This window comes from Ciona robusta, chromosome 3 (assembly GCF_009617815.1).
Source record: "Ciona robusta chromosome 3, ASM961781v2".
Lineage (NCBI taxonomy): Eukaryota > Metazoa > Chordata > Ascidiacea > Phlebobranchia > Cionidae > Ciona > Ciona robusta.
Window position 1 is genome coordinate 2,025,815 of NC_143237.1, and position 20,224 is coordinate 2,046,038.

Sequence of the window (20,224 nt, forward strand, 5' to 3'; positions counted from 1 at the left end):
TTATCCCAAATCGCCACGAAATATTCGAGTTGTGTATACTATAATTTAGAATAACCGTGGTCCCCGATATAACTTTGTGTATTGTTTTGGAATTCGGTCGAGTAAAAGAAAGTCTATTTTATGATTGCGCTGATTGTAACTTAACTTAATTGGATTAATTTTGTGTAGTTAATTTATTGAAAAGTTGTTAATGTAATTTAATTGTTTCTAAGGTGATACTACAAAAATATTGGCATAGGAAAGCCCAAGTCTTGGTGAGTTCCACATAACAGCTCGTTATGGGAAACCTTTTGGGTCGACAAAGTACCACTGTTGAACAGTTGGAAGAAACAAACACACTACCTTATTATTACCCTCCAAAATCCGGTATGTACTATATTTAAAATTAGGAATTGAATTGTAATTCTTTATTTATGTGGAATTTCCTTGTAAATGTATACTTAATGTTATGTTTTTTTCAGGTAACTATTTTGGACCCCATTTTTTTATGGGAGGAAAGAAATTTGATATTGTTCAACCAGAAGCTTATTTATTTGGAGAAAATTCAGATTTAAATCTCCTTGGACCTCGTCCACATACTGTAAGTTTTCAGACAACTTTTAACATAGTTTCCCTACTGCTAAGTGTTTTTACAAACAAGCTTATTTACAAGTATTTACCACATGATTAAATCAAGTTTCCCATATTTGAAATTAAGTTTGTTTGTAACTAAGGTTTAAATTGCTTAGACCTAAAAATATCATTAGGATGGTTGTTTGTTTTCCTGAATTTGTTTGGGTTTATAAGTTTATTATTCCTCAATGTTTCCATCAAGGGAGAATTTGGTATTTTATAAACACAGCTTAAAACATCTTACTCCTGCTAATAACTGTCTATAGAAACGAGCAGGACTATTTATGATGATTATTCGCCACACTAATCAATGATGTTATTTGAAATTCTAATTCCAACTGCATTTTAACAATGTCACCCCAGATATTTTTTTCAACTTCACGCTATGCATATATTATATACTCAATCCATTTACCTTCAAAATTAATTTAATAATTGCTGATGTTTTGTTTGCGGTTAAAATGGAAATTGTTTGTTTTTAGTTTCCATATCAATCCTCCAACCCAAACCAACCAATACGTGCCTTGAAATGTTTGGTGAATATAAGAAAAGATTCCCTCAGGCTGATTAGGTAATAAACACCTGCATATTTATTGTTGTATTGTACATCTTTGTTAATATGTAACTGTTTGCATGTATGAATAGATTGCGTGCATACATTATGTCTGTACATACAATGTACATATGCCAGCATTGGGTATGTAGACAATGGATTCAATCTTTGAACATGTGTGTTATTGTCATTGTTATAATTAAACCTAGTCAACACAAGTGGTCGAGATGTCTGCTCAATCAATACACACAGTAATCTGAACTTGTTTTAACCTGTTTGTTTCTTTGTATAATTTACTATTTGATAGCAATTGGTTTAAAAAAGTGAAACAAATAGCAGTAAGAGTTCTGTTGTTTTTGACACCAGTTGGGAAACTCCATCCCATAATAAAAGTAAACTCCAAACTAAAATTGAGGATCAAGTGCTTTGAAATAAGTAATTAACAAAAATCAAGTCCAATCAATTTTATTATATAAACATCTCATTTTAATAGGATCTGAATACTCAAATTCAAAAAATTCTTTTCCACTTCAGGGTAGCCCGTCCTCAGCTGAAGCCTGAAGATTTAATCACAAACCCAGATGACCCGCCAGAGGCTGCAGAACATGGGCCAGAAACTGATGCACTTTACAACCTTGAGTTTACATTTGATGCTGACTGCCCATGTTCTATAACAGTTTATTACAACTGTTCAGAAGAAATGGAAAACAAGACAGTCAAGTAAGAAATGTTTTAAAGTGTTTTAAATACTGTTCTTGATAAGGACAAGTCCCCATACTTTATTTCAAGTTTTAAAATTGCTAATTTTTGGCTGGAATTGGCAGCATAAAACAGACTACAATAAAATAACGTAACAGTATAACACTATATGAAACTGTTACTGATTTTAGACTATTTCCAGAAGTTTTATTATTTTCTAGTTTGTGCAAGGCATGATTTAAGTAATAATTTATATCTAATAACGCATGTTTATTTTCCATACAAATTGTTTTTTTGTTGGGTAATAATGTTTCATTAAATTTTCAGCTTCAGCTTAAGTTGTACGAATTGTCGAAGTGATACCGTGCAATATAACGCTGGTTCAAACCAACAGTTCTGTTTACCCAGTCATGTGATCAACCCTGCCATATTATACAAACATTCCAACCAGAGCGCCATGGTACATATTATTTATGTATCTTATGTAACATATAATTTAACTTATTCTAAACATAGCTTGCAGATATTTAAGTATTGGCTTTAACATTTAGGTCTTATACTTGGCAAGCCAGGGTGCTCTTTAGGCCATATATAAGTTGGTATGATATTACCAATTAACGACAATGTGTAGACTACTCAGATGGGAATATTCACATTGTGTATCATACATACAAGATTACTAGGTTTCCCGGCATGCATACCTTGCATACCCTTGTTAGTTGACTATGATTCACCCAATAAACAAATTATTACATAGCATAAAACTGTTATGATAAGAGTGTATGGTTTTGTAGTATTAGCAGCTTCCACTACTTACCCCTTAGTTTTAATGTGTTGATTTCACTTTGCAGACAAAATGGGATTACAACAACATTCCTATTGCTATCCAAGTCTGTGCAGAATGTGGACCAGACTATGCTGACCACAGCCATATTGCTTATGCTATGTTTGAAGGGGTAAGAATTCATTTTGGATTTAAAAAATACATTCTACATTTTCAGCCTCACAAACTGTGTTATGCCATTAGGCTGGACTTAGTTTTTGTTTTTATATTACCCATAGTTTCACCACCATAATGTATTTATGTATATAGCTATCTTCGTTGGGTTAGTGACGTAAGCATGAACAAACAAATATTGGTTTAAAGTATTTACAAGCATTTCAAAACATCAATTATTAACTCTATGTTCACATTTTTTTAAGCTACCCATCTTGTAAAATCATTTCAAAGGCTTGACACTGTAAAAAACTACTTTAGTTTGTGTTTCTTTTAACACAAAGTGCGTGTTAACTTTTCTTTAATTTCTAGACTAAAAGTTTCAGTTTTATTCATTATGTTAAGTCTTATGAGCATTATTATAGTATGGTCATGGTGATTCCCCACTGACTTCACTTGAATAGATTATATTAAACCATTGACACACCCAGCATGAATCAGCTGGTTTGTTCTAATTTTACCTCCATTCACAGTTACCTGATGAGACATGGACGATAAAACTACTCAAGCAGAAACAAGCAGTAAGTTGATCTTAACTACTATTGCTCTGTTGAACATGTTTTCTACTGAAAAGTTTAAAAATTAATAATATTCTAAAAGTTTTGTAGTCAATGTTTTTTGGTTTTGTAGTCAATGTTTTTTGGTTTTGTAGTCAATGTTTTTTATATATGTATAACCTCTGTTTCTATGGATTTGTTCTTGTATATGAACAGAAATTAATGCGATGCATGTAATGTTTTTTACCCTGTCATATTGACTTCTAAAAATATTATACAATGCTTCTTCAAATCAAGTCTCTGGTGTAACATTAAGTTGTTGAATGTACACATTAATAAATGTTTTTATTTTCAGTTAAATAAATTTCAAATCTTTTTAGATCAGTGGTGTATGCTACCTGCTACAGGAAATATACGGGATTGAGAATAAACACGATGCTGGAGGACCTGGTGGGTTCTAATGTGTTTGGGCTTTTGGTGTTTCTTAAGTTTAATAAATGTAACCTTTTTTTATTTTTAATAAAATCTGTGATGGCATTGTTGAAAAGCATTTACACTAATAGTTGTCAAACATAGGGAACCTTATTAATTAATGTGGAGAATGCAACATACTTTGACTCTGCTTGTTTATACACACCTGAAAATAAAACTTTAAAACTTGGCTGGTTAAACATATGATCGCCCCATGTTTTAAAACCTAAGGTGACATTAGGTGTAAAAATTGGGTGCCAAAACTTATGATGTAACCCCTGTTTCAAAAGTAACATATGACCTCTATCTAGACAAAACCTAAAGTTCAATTTATTAACAGAAACATATGTTGCGCTATTATACAGTAATACCCTTCGGGTTATTGTCAATTACATATTCTGAATCCAATTTAAACACTTGCTTTTTCAAGATGGAGACGCTGGTGTTCCTGACAATGAAGATGATGATTATGACGATAGTTCAGAATGTGTTGTTTGTCTCTCAGATTCAAGAGATACCTTGATACTTCCATGCAAACATCTATGTCTCTGCAGTACTTGTGGTGAGTTGAAGTCAAAATATCATGCAGCTGTGGATCTACCCAACTTATTGTAAAAAAAACTCCAAAACATTATCAATTGCTTTAAGTGTCGAAAATATATATATATGGCTTTTACTACATACAATTAAAATTAGAGTACGTAGCTTCCATGACTTCTTTAACCATTTTTAATCACTTAGAATTTGTAAACTTTTCTAATTTTCCACCATCCTTGTTTCAGCAAATCAGTTGCGATTCCAGCAGAGTGGATGTCCCATATGTCGTCAATCATTCCGTGCCTTGCTGCAAATACGAGCTGTACGTAAGAAGTCCGAGTTGCCACCGTTGAGTGAAACAACAGCCAATAATGAAGAAGATTATGAATCTATTCACTCAAGTAAGTTGACATGTTATATTAGGTTGAAAGAGACCTGGTAGTTGTAGGTTTGGTGCCGTTGTACAGTGAATAATGTGTCCACTTGTATAAACCAGTGGATGTGAGTTTGAGGCTCATATCTGCCATTATTGTGGGTGTATGTGTCCTTGGGCAAGACATTTAACAGCAAACCTTGAATATATCTCAGCGTATGGCAGACAAAATGTTAGTCCTTTAAGATCACTATTGCCATAAAATCTCTTTTGCAGTGTTTAATTTAATATATCCTTCCAACTTCCAGGTGATAGTGCAAATGACCTTCCATTTGATGTAAACATTCCACCTGGTTATGAAGTGATTCCATTGATCAATGCAATAAATGGACCAGTGTCTGCTGTAAGCATGACTTCTTTGAGTGTAGATGGTAAGTAAGCATGCAACAAGACTAAATGTCCTGTTAACTTCTCTTTTAACCCTTTGGGGACGAGATATATTTTAACAAATTTTCATTTTTGACCGACTGTCACATATTGCTCTCTAGCGACACAGGTGTTTGTGCTGGCGAAATAAGATCAATTAGACTTTTGTTCTTTGGAAAAATTGCTACAAGATTGTATTTTGATTTTTTTGATGACGTCATCAAATTTTGAATGACGTCATCAGAAATCTTGTATTTATGTGTAATTTGGGTTTTTAGGTAAAAAATACATAAGGAATCTAGTGCAAAGTTGATTCCTGGTTTGTTTACTACCTAACTAAAATGATTGTTTGAATTGGTGACGTCAAAGGGGTCAATTACGTCACTTATAACCTGATGACGTCATTTTTTGAAAGTTCATTTTCGCTAAAATCGTAACAAAACTTGCCAAAACCGATTTATTATGAATGTAAAGGTAGAAACAACATGCAGAAGCAAAATGAAGTTAGATTATACACACAAAAACATAATTTATGTAAAAATTGCTTCAGAATACCTAAAAAACTTGCAAAAACAGCTGACATAGCCGTTTTTACGCAAAACGACATTTTTAACCGGTAACTTAGACGGGGAAGCCCCAGAGCAACATAGAGATCAAATAAAATCGCTTTTATTGGACAGAATGACGTTAAAACCTTGATTTTTGGGCAGAATATAGACCATCTTCTTAAAAAATACATTACGGTTTTCAAATCAAGTTTGGTAAAAACTTTTAAATGCTATGATGCCTTTTTCAAACGTTATATTGGTGGATAATTCCTTCCTCTTTCAAATAAAACCAACTGTAAGAAATTTTACCTACTATAAACAAAATTATGAACTTTTATGTGAACACCTGTTTCAAAATGCATATTTGCACTACTCGTCCCTAAGGAGTTAACGTCTCATCTGAAAAAAAACCTAGTGTATTTCCCACATTTCGTCTGCCCACCAGCAAGACTTCATCAGGAAATGATTTATTATACTAGATGAGCTGTTAAAAGCTTATTTACATTTTGCCTGGTAGCAAAAATAACAGGACAGTCGTGTTAACTGTTGTACACAAGTAGTAAAATTATGATTTTACAATGATTTAAAAAAAATTATCTTTGGCTGTTTGTGTATTTTTTAATTCTTGTTTTTTTACACAAGCGATATTTCTAGGAAGTGAAAGAGGTCGTGCTCCGAGCTCTGTGTCTAATTTATCAATACGTTCCTCAAGTCGTAGATCATCGAGAAAAAAGAAGGAAAAGATAGTGGTACATAGATGTGGTTGATAATTATCTACACACCATGCTACAAATCTTATAACAATACCCTTTTAGTTTTAGACATATTAGGCACTCTTATTTTTTAAACTAAGATCCTTTCTTCTAATTTTGGTGCTAGGGTGACAGTACTATATAACCAAAAAGTTATTTTATAACCAAAAAGTTATTTAACAACCGTTGTTTTGATGCTAAATCCCTTCTCTTCACTGTTTTAATTATTCTGATCTTTGTTACTTTATTCAAGAGATAAAGTCAATTTAGTATATTATAAATGAATATAACTTACTTACAAGGCATTTAACTACTACTGTACTGTATAGGTACTGCTGTATTATAAATGAACATAAATTAAATAAGGCATTAATATGTTGTAAATTACCTCTATAGGTGGAAGTTCAAAATGAAGTCTCTTCATCACATGAAGATCCGGATGTTGTCATCACAAGGAATGGGAGTGGAAGGAAGAAGCGATCTCACAAGAAGCAAGGATCGATTAAAAAAGTTCCAGCAAAGTCACTGCTCCAGGTATTCTTAACATGACTGTAATTTTAAACATTTTATTGATGTGGCCCTGATCATGTGGTTGGACAATTTTCATAACGAAATAACATTAGGATTAAGTGCTACGAAATACGTAACGAACAAAAGTCCAACAAATTGTATTCTGATGACAAATTTTTAATAAATTATATAATATGGGTATAATAAATTGAACTAAATAATAAATGAATGATTAAACATAACTTTTCCTAAGGTTTTATTATCATAAATATACAATTTTTGGTGTCTTTAGTTAGTCTTTTAAACCTCCACTTCGTATATAAAGGTTGCAGAAGCAGGAGAACCTTCAACATCAATAGGAAGCAATGTTGAAATCAATGTTGTTACTGACATTGAGAGTAACAAAGGTTTGTATTAATTGTGTCGTGTGATATCAAAATTCTTTCCCTTTGTCGCCTAGATTTATTAATTCTGTTTTGTCTAGGTAACCTTGGTTACATTGTTTATTCAGAAATATTATCATAGCAAATTGTATTCTGTATGGGTTAGGGTTAGGTCTTTCAGGACCTAGAACAGCGGTTCCCAACCTGTGGGTCGCGACCCCAACTGGGGTCGCCTGACAATTTGCCTGGGGTCACCTGAGGCCTTCTGAGAAGTTTAGAATTTCATTAGTTTAGAAATTTAGAAAGTTAACTCCTAACAATGGGCAGCTCATCACAGAGCGCATCGCGATTTTACTAGAGTACTAGACAAACTAGAACACCCTGGGCCTCATTACAGGATTTTCGTTTAATAATGGCAAATATGCTCGGAAAGCAAGATTTTAACGGCAGTTTAGCGGCCATGAAAAATTACAGGATTTAGGCTACTCGTTTGATTTTAGGTAATTCATTACGTCACAAAGACCTTTACCATGAAAATAAAAATTTAATTGCTGATTGCTGAAATGCATTTAAGCAAAAGTTGGACTTGAGGTCGCGATTTTATTGAATTCCCGGCATCAACCATAGGTAGCCTAGCCTACATAACTTTCAAAAGCGACCCAAGTAATTTTATCCTTGGGGTCACAGCAACTTGGCAAATGTTATAAAAGGGTCACGGCACCAAAAAGGTTGGGAACCGCTGACCTAGAACACCTAGACTGTTTTTATACATCCGAATGGATCATGCTTCACATGCGACCAGTGTAGCGGATTAATTTCAAATTAAATATCTGCTAGCCCATACATCCACTTATTTTGAAATAAGTTGCTATAGCATTTCTACTTCCACCCATGCTCAAACAGTTATTATAACCCAGCTGTTCCATCCATCAATCCACTTGAGGTAGAAATATCTGAAAAGCAAAACACCAAAGATGAGCCAACCATACCCTCTGTTAGTAACAGCAACGATGAGATGGTCAAAATCACATCAGAAGTTAAAGACTTGTACGAGAATGCTGCTCAAAGTAAAGCTTTATTGTTTATCATTGTACAGTTTAATGCTGTATCCCTTACAAAATCCTTATGTTAATATTTTGATGTGGGATTTTCTGGTCAGTTTGATCCCTAACGTACCAGCTCATATATATGACACAATTGTCTTCATTTTAAAACCATCCTCAATGTTGTTAAAATATATTGAAATTTTGCTTAATAAGATTTCGAACCCAAATTCACCGGCAAAATTTACATTAATTGCTTGACATTATTCTTTTTAACCTTCTATTCTAAAATATAATGTATTTTTATATAACAGTGACTGAAAGCGGGCAAAGCAGCAACACCAGCAGTAGCGAACTGTTAAGTCAAAATGACGTCAGAACATCTGCAGATCAGGCATGTAATCTTGGTGTCATGATTTTAAATCTTTAATTATATGTAAGGATTAAGGTCGTAGGGGGGCATTGTTAAAATATAGTTACACACATTATCATGAAACAAAGGAAGCCTCATTGAATAATGTGGCCGATGCAATATACTTCTCCTTTATATATATTCTAGTTTTTATAGACCTTTAAAAAGGCAACTAAAAGCTGTTTTGGGTGTAAGAATTGGGGTGTCACTGTCCTTTATAAAAGGCCTAGGACTTCAGACTTGTACTAAAATATTATTGTAACCTGTGTATTTGTAATGTATTTAATATCACACAATCTTTCTATAGCTGGATATATTTGTTGAAGATGGTTCCTTCATTACACCGAAGAAATCCGACAAACAATCTGAAGAAACTGTATGACTTTTATCACACTAGGACGAAAATGCAGTCACTATTTTTCTCTTTATTTGGGTGTTGTGCAGATATGTTTTTATTTTCTTTCTCATATATAAACACGTACATTGCCATAATTTTACAATGGATTAATTTAATTTAACTATGTGATATATTGTTGGTATGTTACAGATTAACAGCAAGACACTTTTTTAGCAATCCACTGTTGTTAAATCTTTCATACTATATATATTTCCCTGACACCAAATACGACAATCAATGTAAACATTATGTTGATCTTCCTGTTTTGTGTGAAAAGTAATTTCTTGTTGTTATTCATTTTGTCATATTTGTGCACTTACCTTTGACAAAAGGATTGCAATTTAATAATAAAATATAAATGTACATATATTAGAATTCATTGAGTTTTTTTAAAAGGTCAAACTATTTCCAATTGAATATTAAATCTAGATGGATTTGCCAATTTCAGATCACGTATGTGTAACCATAGGTAAGATAGTTGCATAACCTTATTTTAAACAATTCAACGAAAGATCAACCTTTATTTGGGACATATGTTGTCAACAATCCCTGTGTGATTTAAACCATTGAAGAAAAAGAAATTTTGATGTGGTTTGTTCTTTTTGGAGCAAGCTTTAATAACTTCTTGTGCCATTACCCCACCAACTACTGCAGCAACTGGGCTCAACACTGAGCAGCAGAAGTCCTGAAAATCATCCGAAACAAAATTTTCTTTCATTCCAGCTTTGGTCAAAATTTCTTTACGAATTAATGAAAGAGTTAAGCTATCCATGGAGTTTTGAATAGGAAGTCGCTGGTGCCTGGATTGAAATTCATCTAAGATTTGCAAAATATAAAAAACAGACGATGACTGACGCAATGAACGCCGATTTCTCAATTTCCAATCTTCCTTTAATGCTGTTTCATAACTACAAAAGGTTGCTGTTTTTTTTATTGAAACAGTTTCTGAACTTTTTGTTTTCTCTTCAGCAGATCCATCTTCAACAGAAATGGCAACTTGTTTATTTACAGTGACTTCTTCAACATACTCATGTTCACCGAGATCGAGAAAGCAATATCCATAAAAGCCAAATACATCCCCACTGAAAAACTTTACGTTCTTTTTTCGGCACATGTTGTTAATATCAAGCCGCTGTTGTAAAGTGCATCTTGTGACACACACAATGTCAAACTTTGCAAAGTAATCTGCTGTTTTCGAGTCTAAACTCTCAGTGTCAACATAAACTTCAACATTTGGATTTAGCTCTTGGGTGCGAACTTTGGAAGCTTCTGCTATATTCATACCAACATGGTTAGTGGTTATCAACAGTTGGGAACAAAAATCTTCCTCACAAACTTTGCGCTCATCTAATAAAGTAACAGAAAACACACCAGACAACACAATATTCTTAACAACTTCAGAACCAAAGCCTCCTACCCCGGCAACCAGTATTTTGCTTTGTCTGAGTCGTTTCTGCGCATCGAGCCCCCAAAGTCGAATTTGTCGATCATACTGAGCAAATTCTTCATTCGTTATTTCGCTGTCACAAGACATTGGATAACTTGATCATGAATTGTATTAAATATGTAATATGTATCTGCAAAATAAATTGATGTATCAATATATATCATTTATTGACCCTTGCTTGGCAGGACAACATCAGAATTGTGAATGTTAATACATGATGGTTCTACTTCATAAACTTTGTTTTTGCTAGGGTTATCATATATTGGCAAACTTTTTTTACAATCACCGACAATTTAATACATCAACCATTTATTTTATATAAATTGTTTTTATGCATTACCACATTGACTGACATACAGACCTCTTTCGTTGTGTATACATTGTCACAATTTTCATTTCAAAATAAGTTAAAAAGGTATATGCGTGTAAACAATCTTAAAAATAGATCGCAACACTCCCGCCAAAACCAACGTCCAAAACAAGATTTCTATTGCAAGTTCTGGGTTTTGATTTCATCAAATTATAAACCGGGGACGCAAATACAATCTAAACCAACTCATTTTTGTATTATACAATTTCATCAACTAGTGATATTCTGTATAAATTGGACAAAAAAACACATGCACAAACAAGCGTACAGTTTATAATAAAGTTCAAACATGGTTAAATATAACATTAATGTTTAACTTCAATCTCGATACCGACTAACGGTGAATAACTGTTATTCTCCATCCAAATGGTGGCTGTACAGAGCTAAAAATTTCCCTTTGAGATATAAAGAATGACAGGATATTGCTACGTTTCTAGAGGTATATTCACGTTGTCATAATATAATGTGTATGACTATGAACCGTTTCTGTCACACTTTGTTCTATGAAGTAAACTTGAATTAGTAGTTTTGGTAATTTTTTCATCTATATTTAAAGTTTATTTTTGGTAACCAGCTTAAACATTCCAATTATTCAATATTGTGCAATTTGTATTATGACCAATAATGTGGAGGACCAAGACATGCTTCTAAATAAAGTTATTGAAAAAGTTGGAAAAGTGAAATTGGAATCCAGAAGTGATTCTGGCATTACTCTTACTGTTCCAGATGAAACTGCGGAAAGCGATGCTGAAGTTAAAGTGGTTTGTTCCAATGTTCATTTGCTAAGTTTGTTTGTGAATAAATATTTACGTTTAACTTTTAATTCACTTACGTGGTATGAAACTACTGTTTTGCAACGCACCATTGTTTACCTAGGTCTTCAAAAATTTATGAGATAGTGGCAACCTATAATCCTAATATAAATGCTTTAAAATGATACGTTTGTCTAGTTATTGTAAACCATCAAAGGTGCCAAACCTGGTGTGGCAGAGTAGATGGGCCTGCCCTAAAATTTCTGTGCCACATTATTAAGTAAACATTATAATCATAAGTTAGATTTGTATCATAGAAATATACGTCTAACTATTTATGTCTCCCTTGCGTTGTAGAAGTTTTGGCGCCTAAAACCTATAATTATATATTCGAATAATATTGTTGACCTTTAGAGTTACTTATTGGTCCATATGGGGTTATTAATACTGTTTTAATAAGTGGATGATTAAACAGCACATTAAGGAACTTGATAACTTTAAGCAATGTTTACTTATAAAATATACTTAAGGTTATAGCAGTTGAGCAGGAGTTATTAAACTCATTTGGCTCCGGCATTCTCAGACATTGTGCATCTGTTTGTGGCATACCAACTGTTTAAAACTTTGAAACTTTACATATAGTAAGGTGGGGGAAGATGGGACAGCTTTTCATTCTATTTTCTCGTCCCATTTGGTGGTAAACAAAAAACATTCGGAGAAGAAACCGTATCCTTACAACTCTCATAGACCGTTGTTAATTGTTTAAAACACAATCAGGGCATTAGGATATTGTGTACTAACAGTGTACCGCCTTCCTCCACCCTACTATATATATAATGCATAAAGTTAATGGTGCCAATGAACCTATCCAGCCACACACCAGTGATTCATAGCAATCAAGTTTGTAAAACGCTGGTTTACAACTTATTTGACGCTTCAGTTGCCACTTCTTATATATATATTTAATTATCTCGTTTATTTAGCAATATGAACTCGACAGCGGCACGTCAAGTCCTACGCACCGACGATCAACCAAGATATCACCGCAACATGATGTGAAAACAAGCAGATCTCGCATGACAGTTACATCCAATAAAATCACTCAGGTAGTCATATAATAATTTGTTTAATACATAAAAAAAATTAAGGATTATAATAGGTTTAAAAAATGCTTCATTGTTTTCAATATTGCCCAAAAATTAAAATCCAGGTGCGTTTAAATCATTTAAAAATTGAACCCTAAAATATAATGGGTTACCAAATTAAATGAATAATTCAATCAGCATATGAATAGCAATGCCAAGGCTAGAGGTCACATTGAGGATAAGTGTATTTATAACATTGCTTTTATGGTAAGCTGCTTTTAGCTTCATAAACCTCAAAGTGAATCTCTAGTGATTTATAAGTTGCCAAGGTAGTGTGTGTTGTATTGCAGTTTCATTTTTTATTCGTGAGCAGTTCTGTAAGGTAGGTTATAAACTGGAAAGGTAAATAAACTGGTATATTTCCTTTTTTTCAAGTTGGGTAATAAATAGCTACTAGTTACTTTTTGTATGGGAAACTTAAAGTCTTTATGTTTGTGATTTTATTGTGATTAACATAAATTGGCTTTATTTACATAAGCTGTTGTTTTGTTTATAAACAAAGTTGAGGGATTACAGATATATTTTGTTGTTGATACTTCCTGTTAAACGTTGAATGATTTTGTTGAGCGAATCATATTTTGTTTAAGCTGACCTGATCTTTGTCATGACTTGTATAATTGTGATTCATTTTAGGAAGTTACTCATCACATTAGACTACCTGGTGCAAAAAATTTATAGTTTACATTTTTGAGTTAATTATGTGGACATTAGTGTTGTATTAGTTTCTGTAACTTTCAAAGAATCATCTGCCTAAAAAAGAGACAATCACCCTTTTAGAAGCTTTAAAAAATGTAGGGTCATTAAACTTCATGCATTATTTAAAGCATCAGTGTCTCTCTTTTGTGGTCTACTGTAGGACATAACTGCTAATCATTGATCCAGCATATTTGCTTTTGGCAGCCTGCTGTATGGTTTCAATACTGTTTGTGAAGGGGAGCAAACATTACGCTTAGCACGTCCTAGCACTTATACTGTCGCTAGTGTTGTATACTCACTGTAGGGTGGAGAGAACCTTGTGTAGAATGAATGAATCAATTGTAAGTGAATTTGTAGTGACTGATACAAGGCAATTTAGCAGCTGCAATATGTAATTTCATGAATGCAGAAATGCTTTTGTCAAGTAAGAAGCAGTGGTTTGCTTGAGTTAAATATTTGCATTTATATTCTGTCTTCATAAATCTTTTCTTTATTGTATGGGTGAGGCCCTATTGTGTGGCATATCAGTTGACCTTTCACATATCTCATATAGTTGATCTATTACCCCAACATTAACCTGAGTATATTATGGCGGTATTTACTAATTACACATGTGGTAAACTACATTTCGGTAAAATATGAGAATATTTAATTTATTTTCCAAAATAATCATGTGAAAATAATATGTTTTCAGGAAAACATGAAATTGAATCAATACTTGTTGAAGAATGATTTGGGTCGAGGTGCTTACGGAATGGTGAAGTTGGTTTACAATGAAGATGATAATAATCTTTATGTAAGTACATGGTGTTCGTAAAGTCACTGTTTTAACTTTTGATAATATTTTATATTCATTGAATAAGAGGTTTAGAAACAAGAATAATAAAGTTCGAAGCATGTATTGATGCTAACGGGGGTCGTTTTTAACATCATTTATAATTGTCATTCATATTTACCTCCTGGGTTCTATACTGAAACACGTCTGTTATTACATATGTACAGTGACTTTCCCGTATAATATCCATGTGTATAATGGAGTGTTTCCAACATTCCATGGCATTGTTTTGTATTGCCTCCTTTTGCCAACAGGCAATGAAAATACTCTCCAAGAGGAAACTGATAAAACAAGCTGGCTTTGCAAGTAAGATTTTATTCCAAATTTTCAACTTACAGTAGCAGTCCGTGCCAGAGTGGCAGAATCATTTTTTTATTTGAAACTAATTGTTAACCCTTTGCATATAGCAAGTACCACATGTTTAGTAAGTTGTAACCCCAGTCCCCAGGTTTTCACTCCTGAGAATAAGCATATCCCACCACACACTGTCCTTAACATCCTACCACCTAATATGATATACTAAATATAAAACTCTGTGGGGAAATCTAAAGATACATGACGCCACTAATATTCATGTCTATTAAATTGTTCCGATGATTAAACCTAGCTTATTGCTGCTGATCTACCATATGTGTCGAGTGTCGTACTCAATCAACACTAGAGCTAGTGCGTATACCAAGATAAGGTTTTAATAAAAAACAAAGATTAAAATTCCAAAAACCTTACAAAGAAAAATGATAATATTATTTCAATAAATAAAAATAAAAACATTTTAAAACTATTTTATTTTAATAAGATTTTTCGATTATGCAATTTAAATAAAAACAATATTTTAATTTTATAAGATGTTTTTATCATTTAAATAGGCAAACATTTTTATTTACCCATAGCTTGACCTATGTTATTAGGGAGACCCCCTAAAGGAGGAAAGAAAAGGTTGACTCCACTTGACAGAGTGTATCAAGAGATAGCTCTGCTGAAGAAACTAGATCACCCTAATGTTGTTAAGCTGGTTGAGGTGATAATATTTACCATTACTGTTGTACCCTGAACATAAAAGTAAAGTTCCCCTACATTGAGTCATGGCATTTTTTTCTCTGTGCCATGATTAAAACAACACTATTCGATTGGAAGAAAGTTGTGCATGAAGTCATAATCCAATCGTGTAACATTAGGGTGCAATATTTAAAATAAGGTTGACAGTTTAGAGTTTACTATTAGCTTCCCAGTTTTTCACCTAAGACAATGTTTACCCTGTTTTAATTTGTTTATACAACCAAGCAGTGCCAAAGTATATTTCATTTGCCAAATTAATTAATGAGGTTTTCTATGTTGGAGAACTGTAGGTTTAACTGCATTTTACCCCAAGGTTTTGTATAAAAATTTACAGAACATATGCAACCCCTATATGGGTATGGTAATGTTTTTAGTTTTCACCAACATCTTTATATATTTTTAGGTATTAGATGATCCAGCAGAAGATAATCTATACATGGTGTTTGAACTCCTAAATAATGGGTGAGAAATTTATATTGTTTCGTGTGGGATATTTTTACATTGGTTTTAAAAAGTTGATACCTCCTGTTATACTGCTTACTGTGCATTAGTCACAGTTAGCATGATCCAACACTTCAGCTCCATCAATATGAAGTCATAATATAAAAATAGGGTTCTGTTTAACAAAAAACTAATTTTTTTATAGTTGTGCTTTCAGAGTTGTATTAATTCATTGTTAAGACACTTGATGATTTCATTTAAATAGGAGACTGATGATGTCGTTTAGGAAAAATATATTTTTTTATACAACAATTGGTTGGACTTGATTTTTTTCTGTTATGTATTTCCTGGCACCATATCTGGATTCTTTTTCCTGTTTAATTTTTTTAAACCATTGAAGATGTGAATGTATAAGGTTAATGTTCAAAACAAAATCATTGCTTTGATAAGAAGAAGCATATTACCACAAAACATGATTGTTAAATTGAAACCCACAAACTTCAATTCGCGCGTTATAAACACAAATGTGCAATTTTAACGTTGCAGGCGTATGACAGATGCCTTTTAAGAAGTCCATTATCAGTAAAGTGTATGTTTTTTTTATAATTATATATTCCATTAGTTTAAAAACACTGCAGTCAATATATTTGATTGAGTTTGAGAGTAACAACCAATATCCTTTAAAAGGTTCACATCGGGTCAACAAATACATTTCCAATAGTTTGATTATTAAAGAGTGTCTGTGTACTAAGCTGTAACATTTGACGCTTTTACTTCAAACACATCTGTTGGTCTTGTTTGAAGCCAAACATTTTTTTATTGTGATGACCTGATCTTTGTCATGACTGCATAATCGTGAAACTACTCATCACGAATAGACAACCTGCTGCCAATTTGTTATAATTTTTTGGCTCTGTTGTATTTGTTTTTGCAAACATATTTTTTGCAGTGAAATATTAGAAGTTCCAACCACTGAGCCTCTGGATGAAGAAACTGCCAAACGAAGATTCCAAGATGTTGTTCTTGGTCTTGAATATCGTAAGTTTATACACATTGCTTTAAAAACAAATACTTTTAAAATTAGTTTGCACAGAAAACAAATTCAAGGTTATCAAAACACTGTTATGGGATGTGTGGTTTTTGTGAAGGGCAAATGTTTTAGTTTTAATATATTTCTTGGTACAGAAATATAATTATAATAAGATGGAAATTAAATAATAATGTGATTAATTATTCTGCAGTTCTGTACATATCTTTACTTATTACAAGATGTACAGTAGCTACTTGTTATGTAAATTGACCAGAGATAATGTATCTCCCACTTCTGACAACTTGACATATTGATATTAAATATGTTCCAATGTGTATTTAACTTCAACCACATATGTGCGTTTCACCAAATAAAACGTCTTGATAAGCCCTGTTTATTACTTGCTCTATTATATGATACAGTTATCTGTGTTTGTTGCAGTTCATTACCAGAAGATAATTCACCGTGACATTAAACCTTCAAATCTACTTCTTGACGATAATAACAGAGTCAAAGTGAGAACTGACACATTTAAGTAACTCTTAAAAGCAACTTTCCAAATTGATAGAACTAAATTTTCTCACCCTGCCATGTTTATATATTAGTAATCCTGCGCAGATAGATCGATTGTTTATTGCCTTTTCTGTGAAATTAATTACTTTGGTCATCAACAGCAACAAGATTCTCACAAGGTGTCTAATCACACCTTGTGCTGGTATAGAATTCATAACAAGTTTTACGAGTTTTACAAAGTGCCTTTTTTCACTTTTTTTGTTTTCCAATAGCAGCATTGAGTGACACAACTTCTAAAAATATCTTAATTCGTGGTTTCTTAGATTGCAGATTTTGGAGTAAGTCAGGAGTTTAGTGGTGGGGATGCTGAAATAACAAACACGGTCGGTACTCCTGCGTTTATGCCACCGGAGGCAGTGTCGGGCTCTTCGGATAAATTCTCAGTAAGTTTTCTCTTAACTTGACTTGTGCTGCTGCTTGGTAAAAAATGAGTAATTTTAGTTGGTGTAGTACTGTGGGACAAGATGCGTACTGTTAGTTTTTCAACCTTATATTCCGTTGGGTTGATTCACACCACATGCTATAAAAGGTATGACTGCTACACCTTAAAAACAATACATTGTAAAATAAATAACATTTATTTATTAAAGTTCTAAAGAAATTGAATCTCCCAACTTAGGGTCGCCCCCTTGATATTTGGTCACTTGGTGTCACTCTTTACTGCCTACTAGTGGGAGACACTCCGTTCAAATCACCCCATATTCTTGAACTTCACGAACAAATTTGCAACGAAGAAGTAAAGTTTCCGCCTCAGTGAGTTTTTAATCTGGCTGTAAAAAGTAAAAATGGTTTAAAAACCATCTATTTGTAAAAAGTGTAAAAAAGTGTGAAAAATGTAAAAGAAATATCCGACAGATGTTCGTTATCTGCTGAAGTTCGCATGTTGATCAAAAAAATGCTCGACAAAAATCCCCAAACCAGAATAACTCTCGCTGAAATTAAGCGTAACAATTGGGTGACCAGTCATGGGTCAGTGGTTTTGCCATCCGAGCAACAACACTGCCACCTTGTGACGATAACAGAGGAAGACGTCGAGAAATGCGTAAAAACTATTCCCAAGCTTAATACGCTGGTAAGTATGTACTTTTTTAGAATGAATGATTAAAACTTATTTTCAATCATAACTAAAGAATAGCGGGTTTGATACTCAGTACTGATAAGTGTATGTTTTGGGCAAGACACTTAGCGCTTAGCGGACTCCATTCCAGTGGTTACTAATAGGTGTAGCACCCTGGGTGTCAAGGTAATGAGCAAACTTTGGACCGTATCTTAGGTTTAATGATGTGCCATGCTGTAGAAAAACAAAACAAAAATTATATATAATCATTTCAAATTTCTGTACCAATAATATTGCAGCCACTGTCGTTTTTTCAGTGAATTAATAAAGACCTCCAGGGCTGTTGAAACCATTTTTATAAGTTGATATATACTGTTGCTGTCAGTTTTTTATGCTTGTATATCAAAGTACAGGTATTGTTACTATAGGCACCTAACTTTTGAAAAGTCAAGGTGCCTATAAGAGTTAAAAGATAAAATTTACGCCGACGAAAACATGAACTTTTTCCTGTCACAATATGAGAGTTTATTGGAAAATAGAGAAATCATTGCATCACCACTGTACAGTGTTTATTTTAGAACATGTTTGTAAGAGAGGATATTAAATTGTTTATGCATTTATATTGGGTACTCTAATTTATTTTGAGGGTATAAACGCATACCTTGCATACCCATGTTAGGCGCCTATGATTGTTATAACTTGGTTGCTTATACAATCCAAAGTAATGATCATTTCATTACATGACAGATACTTGTCAAGTCGATGCTGAAACGACACAGCTTCAAGAATCCTTTGTTGGCTTCAAAGTCTGAAAATACCTGAGTTATTTTAAAAACAATATTTCTTTATATAACTTTGCACAATACACAATGTATGAAGCCCATGGCTGGATTTGACAACTGTAATTTAAAGTTTTAACATGTGACGTATTGCACTATTATTTTTCCCATTGATTTCTGTTTCGCGAAAGTGGTGTTTCTTAACCTTTCACCTACAGGTGGGTGCCAATTAGATTTTGGAACTTACATATTTATAAGCGATTTATTTCATGCCTATAAAAATGTGTGTGAAATGTGGTTTCATTAATTGGGTTGCCAAACTTCGCTATTATTTTATACATAATTTTAGGTCAGCGCAAAAAGGTTGAGAAGCACTGCTTTAAGTATTGTCTTTTACTATTTATTTAGTGGGGATAATACTGATCTGGGTTTTATTTCCAAGATTTTAATCATTGGTATTTTACTTATTCTGTATGGTAGATTATGATGAGCTAATAGATTAATGAGTTGCACTTTATAGATAAGAAAGTACTTGTGTAATATATATATATATTGTGTGTTTAATTTGCTCCGAAGCTGCAATGTTTATAAATACAAATGAATGGATTTACTGTGCCGTGCAATGGCATAGTGGTTCGATGATTTATATCAAGTAATTATTGGTTACAAGATTAAATGTACAACGCTTTAAAGAAGTGTTAAAGTTAAACGTAAAGCTTTATTATTTGCACTAATTTTGCAGCCAGAATAAGTTCTATATTATAATTGCTTGTATGTTTATTACAAACTAAGTCCTGTACAAAGATAAATTACGTTTGTCACAGTCTTTTTAA

The 20,224-nt window shown here is 32.9% G+C and overlaps 3 protein-coding genes across 6 annotated transcripts; 2 read left to right on the top strand and 1 right to left on the bottom strand.

Moving 5' to 3' along the window:
• The first annotated feature begins 166 nt into the window (after positions 1-166).
• Positions 167-9,577, top strand: LOC149737597 (E3 ubiquitin-protein ligase MGRN1-like). 2 transcript variants are annotated; one of them, XM_089874538.1, is made up of 17 exons: positions 167-366; positions 462-580; positions 1,095-1,183; positions 1,700-1,885; positions 2,192-2,324; positions 2,716-2,820; positions 3,335-3,382; positions 3,739-3,808; positions 4,260-4,391; positions 4,612-4,767; positions 5,048-5,170; positions 6,356-6,462; positions 6,862-6,999; positions 7,301-7,382; positions 8,276-8,425; positions 8,716-8,795; positions 9,121-9,577. In XM_089874538.1, the coding sequence occupies exons 1-17, from the start codon at positions 279-281 to the stop codon at positions 9,193-9,195; spliced, it is 1,881 nt and encodes a 626-aa protein (XP_089730664.1). In that variant the 5' UTR covers positions 167-278; the 3' UTR covers positions 9,196-9,577. The 2 variants fall into 2 exon arrangements, with proteins under 2 accessions (XP_089730664.1, XP_089730665.1); XM_089874539.1 differs by having other exon boundaries at positions 175-366; positions 6,368-6,462.
• LOC149737598 (SUMO-activating enzyme subunit 1-like) lies at positions 9,230-11,153 on the bottom strand. Its single transcript, XM_089874553.1, has 2 exons — positions 11,019-11,153; positions 9,230-10,787 (listed from the first exon to the last, which is right to left on the bottom strand). Exon 2 carries the CDS (start codon positions 10,742-10,744, stop codon positions 9,731-9,733), a length of 1,014 nt encoding a protein of 337 aa, XP_089730679.1. The 5' UTR covers positions 10,745-10,787; positions 11,019-11,153; the 3' UTR covers positions 9,230-9,730.
• A 328-nt stretch (positions 11,154-11,481) lies between these two features.
• On the top strand, positions 11,482-20,037 carry LOC149737599 (calcium/calmodulin-dependent protein kinase kinase 1-like). Of its 3 annotated transcripts, XM_089874546.1 has the most exons (12): positions 11,482-11,788; positions 12,763-12,885; positions 14,315-14,416; positions 14,710-14,761; positions 15,364-15,473; positions 15,915-15,973; positions 16,902-16,990; positions 17,424-17,497; positions 17,819-17,938; positions 18,175-18,308; positions 18,411-18,627; positions 19,360-20,037. In XM_089874546.1, the coding sequence occupies exons 1-12, from the start codon at positions 11,642-11,644 to the stop codon at positions 19,432-19,434; spliced, it is 1,302 nt and encodes a 433-aa protein (XP_089730672.1). In that variant the 5' UTR covers positions 11,482-11,641; the 3' UTR covers positions 19,435-20,037. The 3 variants fall into 3 exon arrangements, with proteins under 3 accessions (XP_089730672.1, XP_089730674.1, XP_089730673.1); XM_089874548.1 differs by lacking the exons at positions 11,482-11,788; positions 12,763-12,885 and adding an exon at positions 13,773-13,961; XM_089874547.1 differs by lacking the exons at positions 11,482-11,788; positions 12,763-12,885 and adding an exon at positions 14,009-14,044.
• The last annotated feature ends 187 nt before the right edge of the window (positions 20,038-20,224 follow it).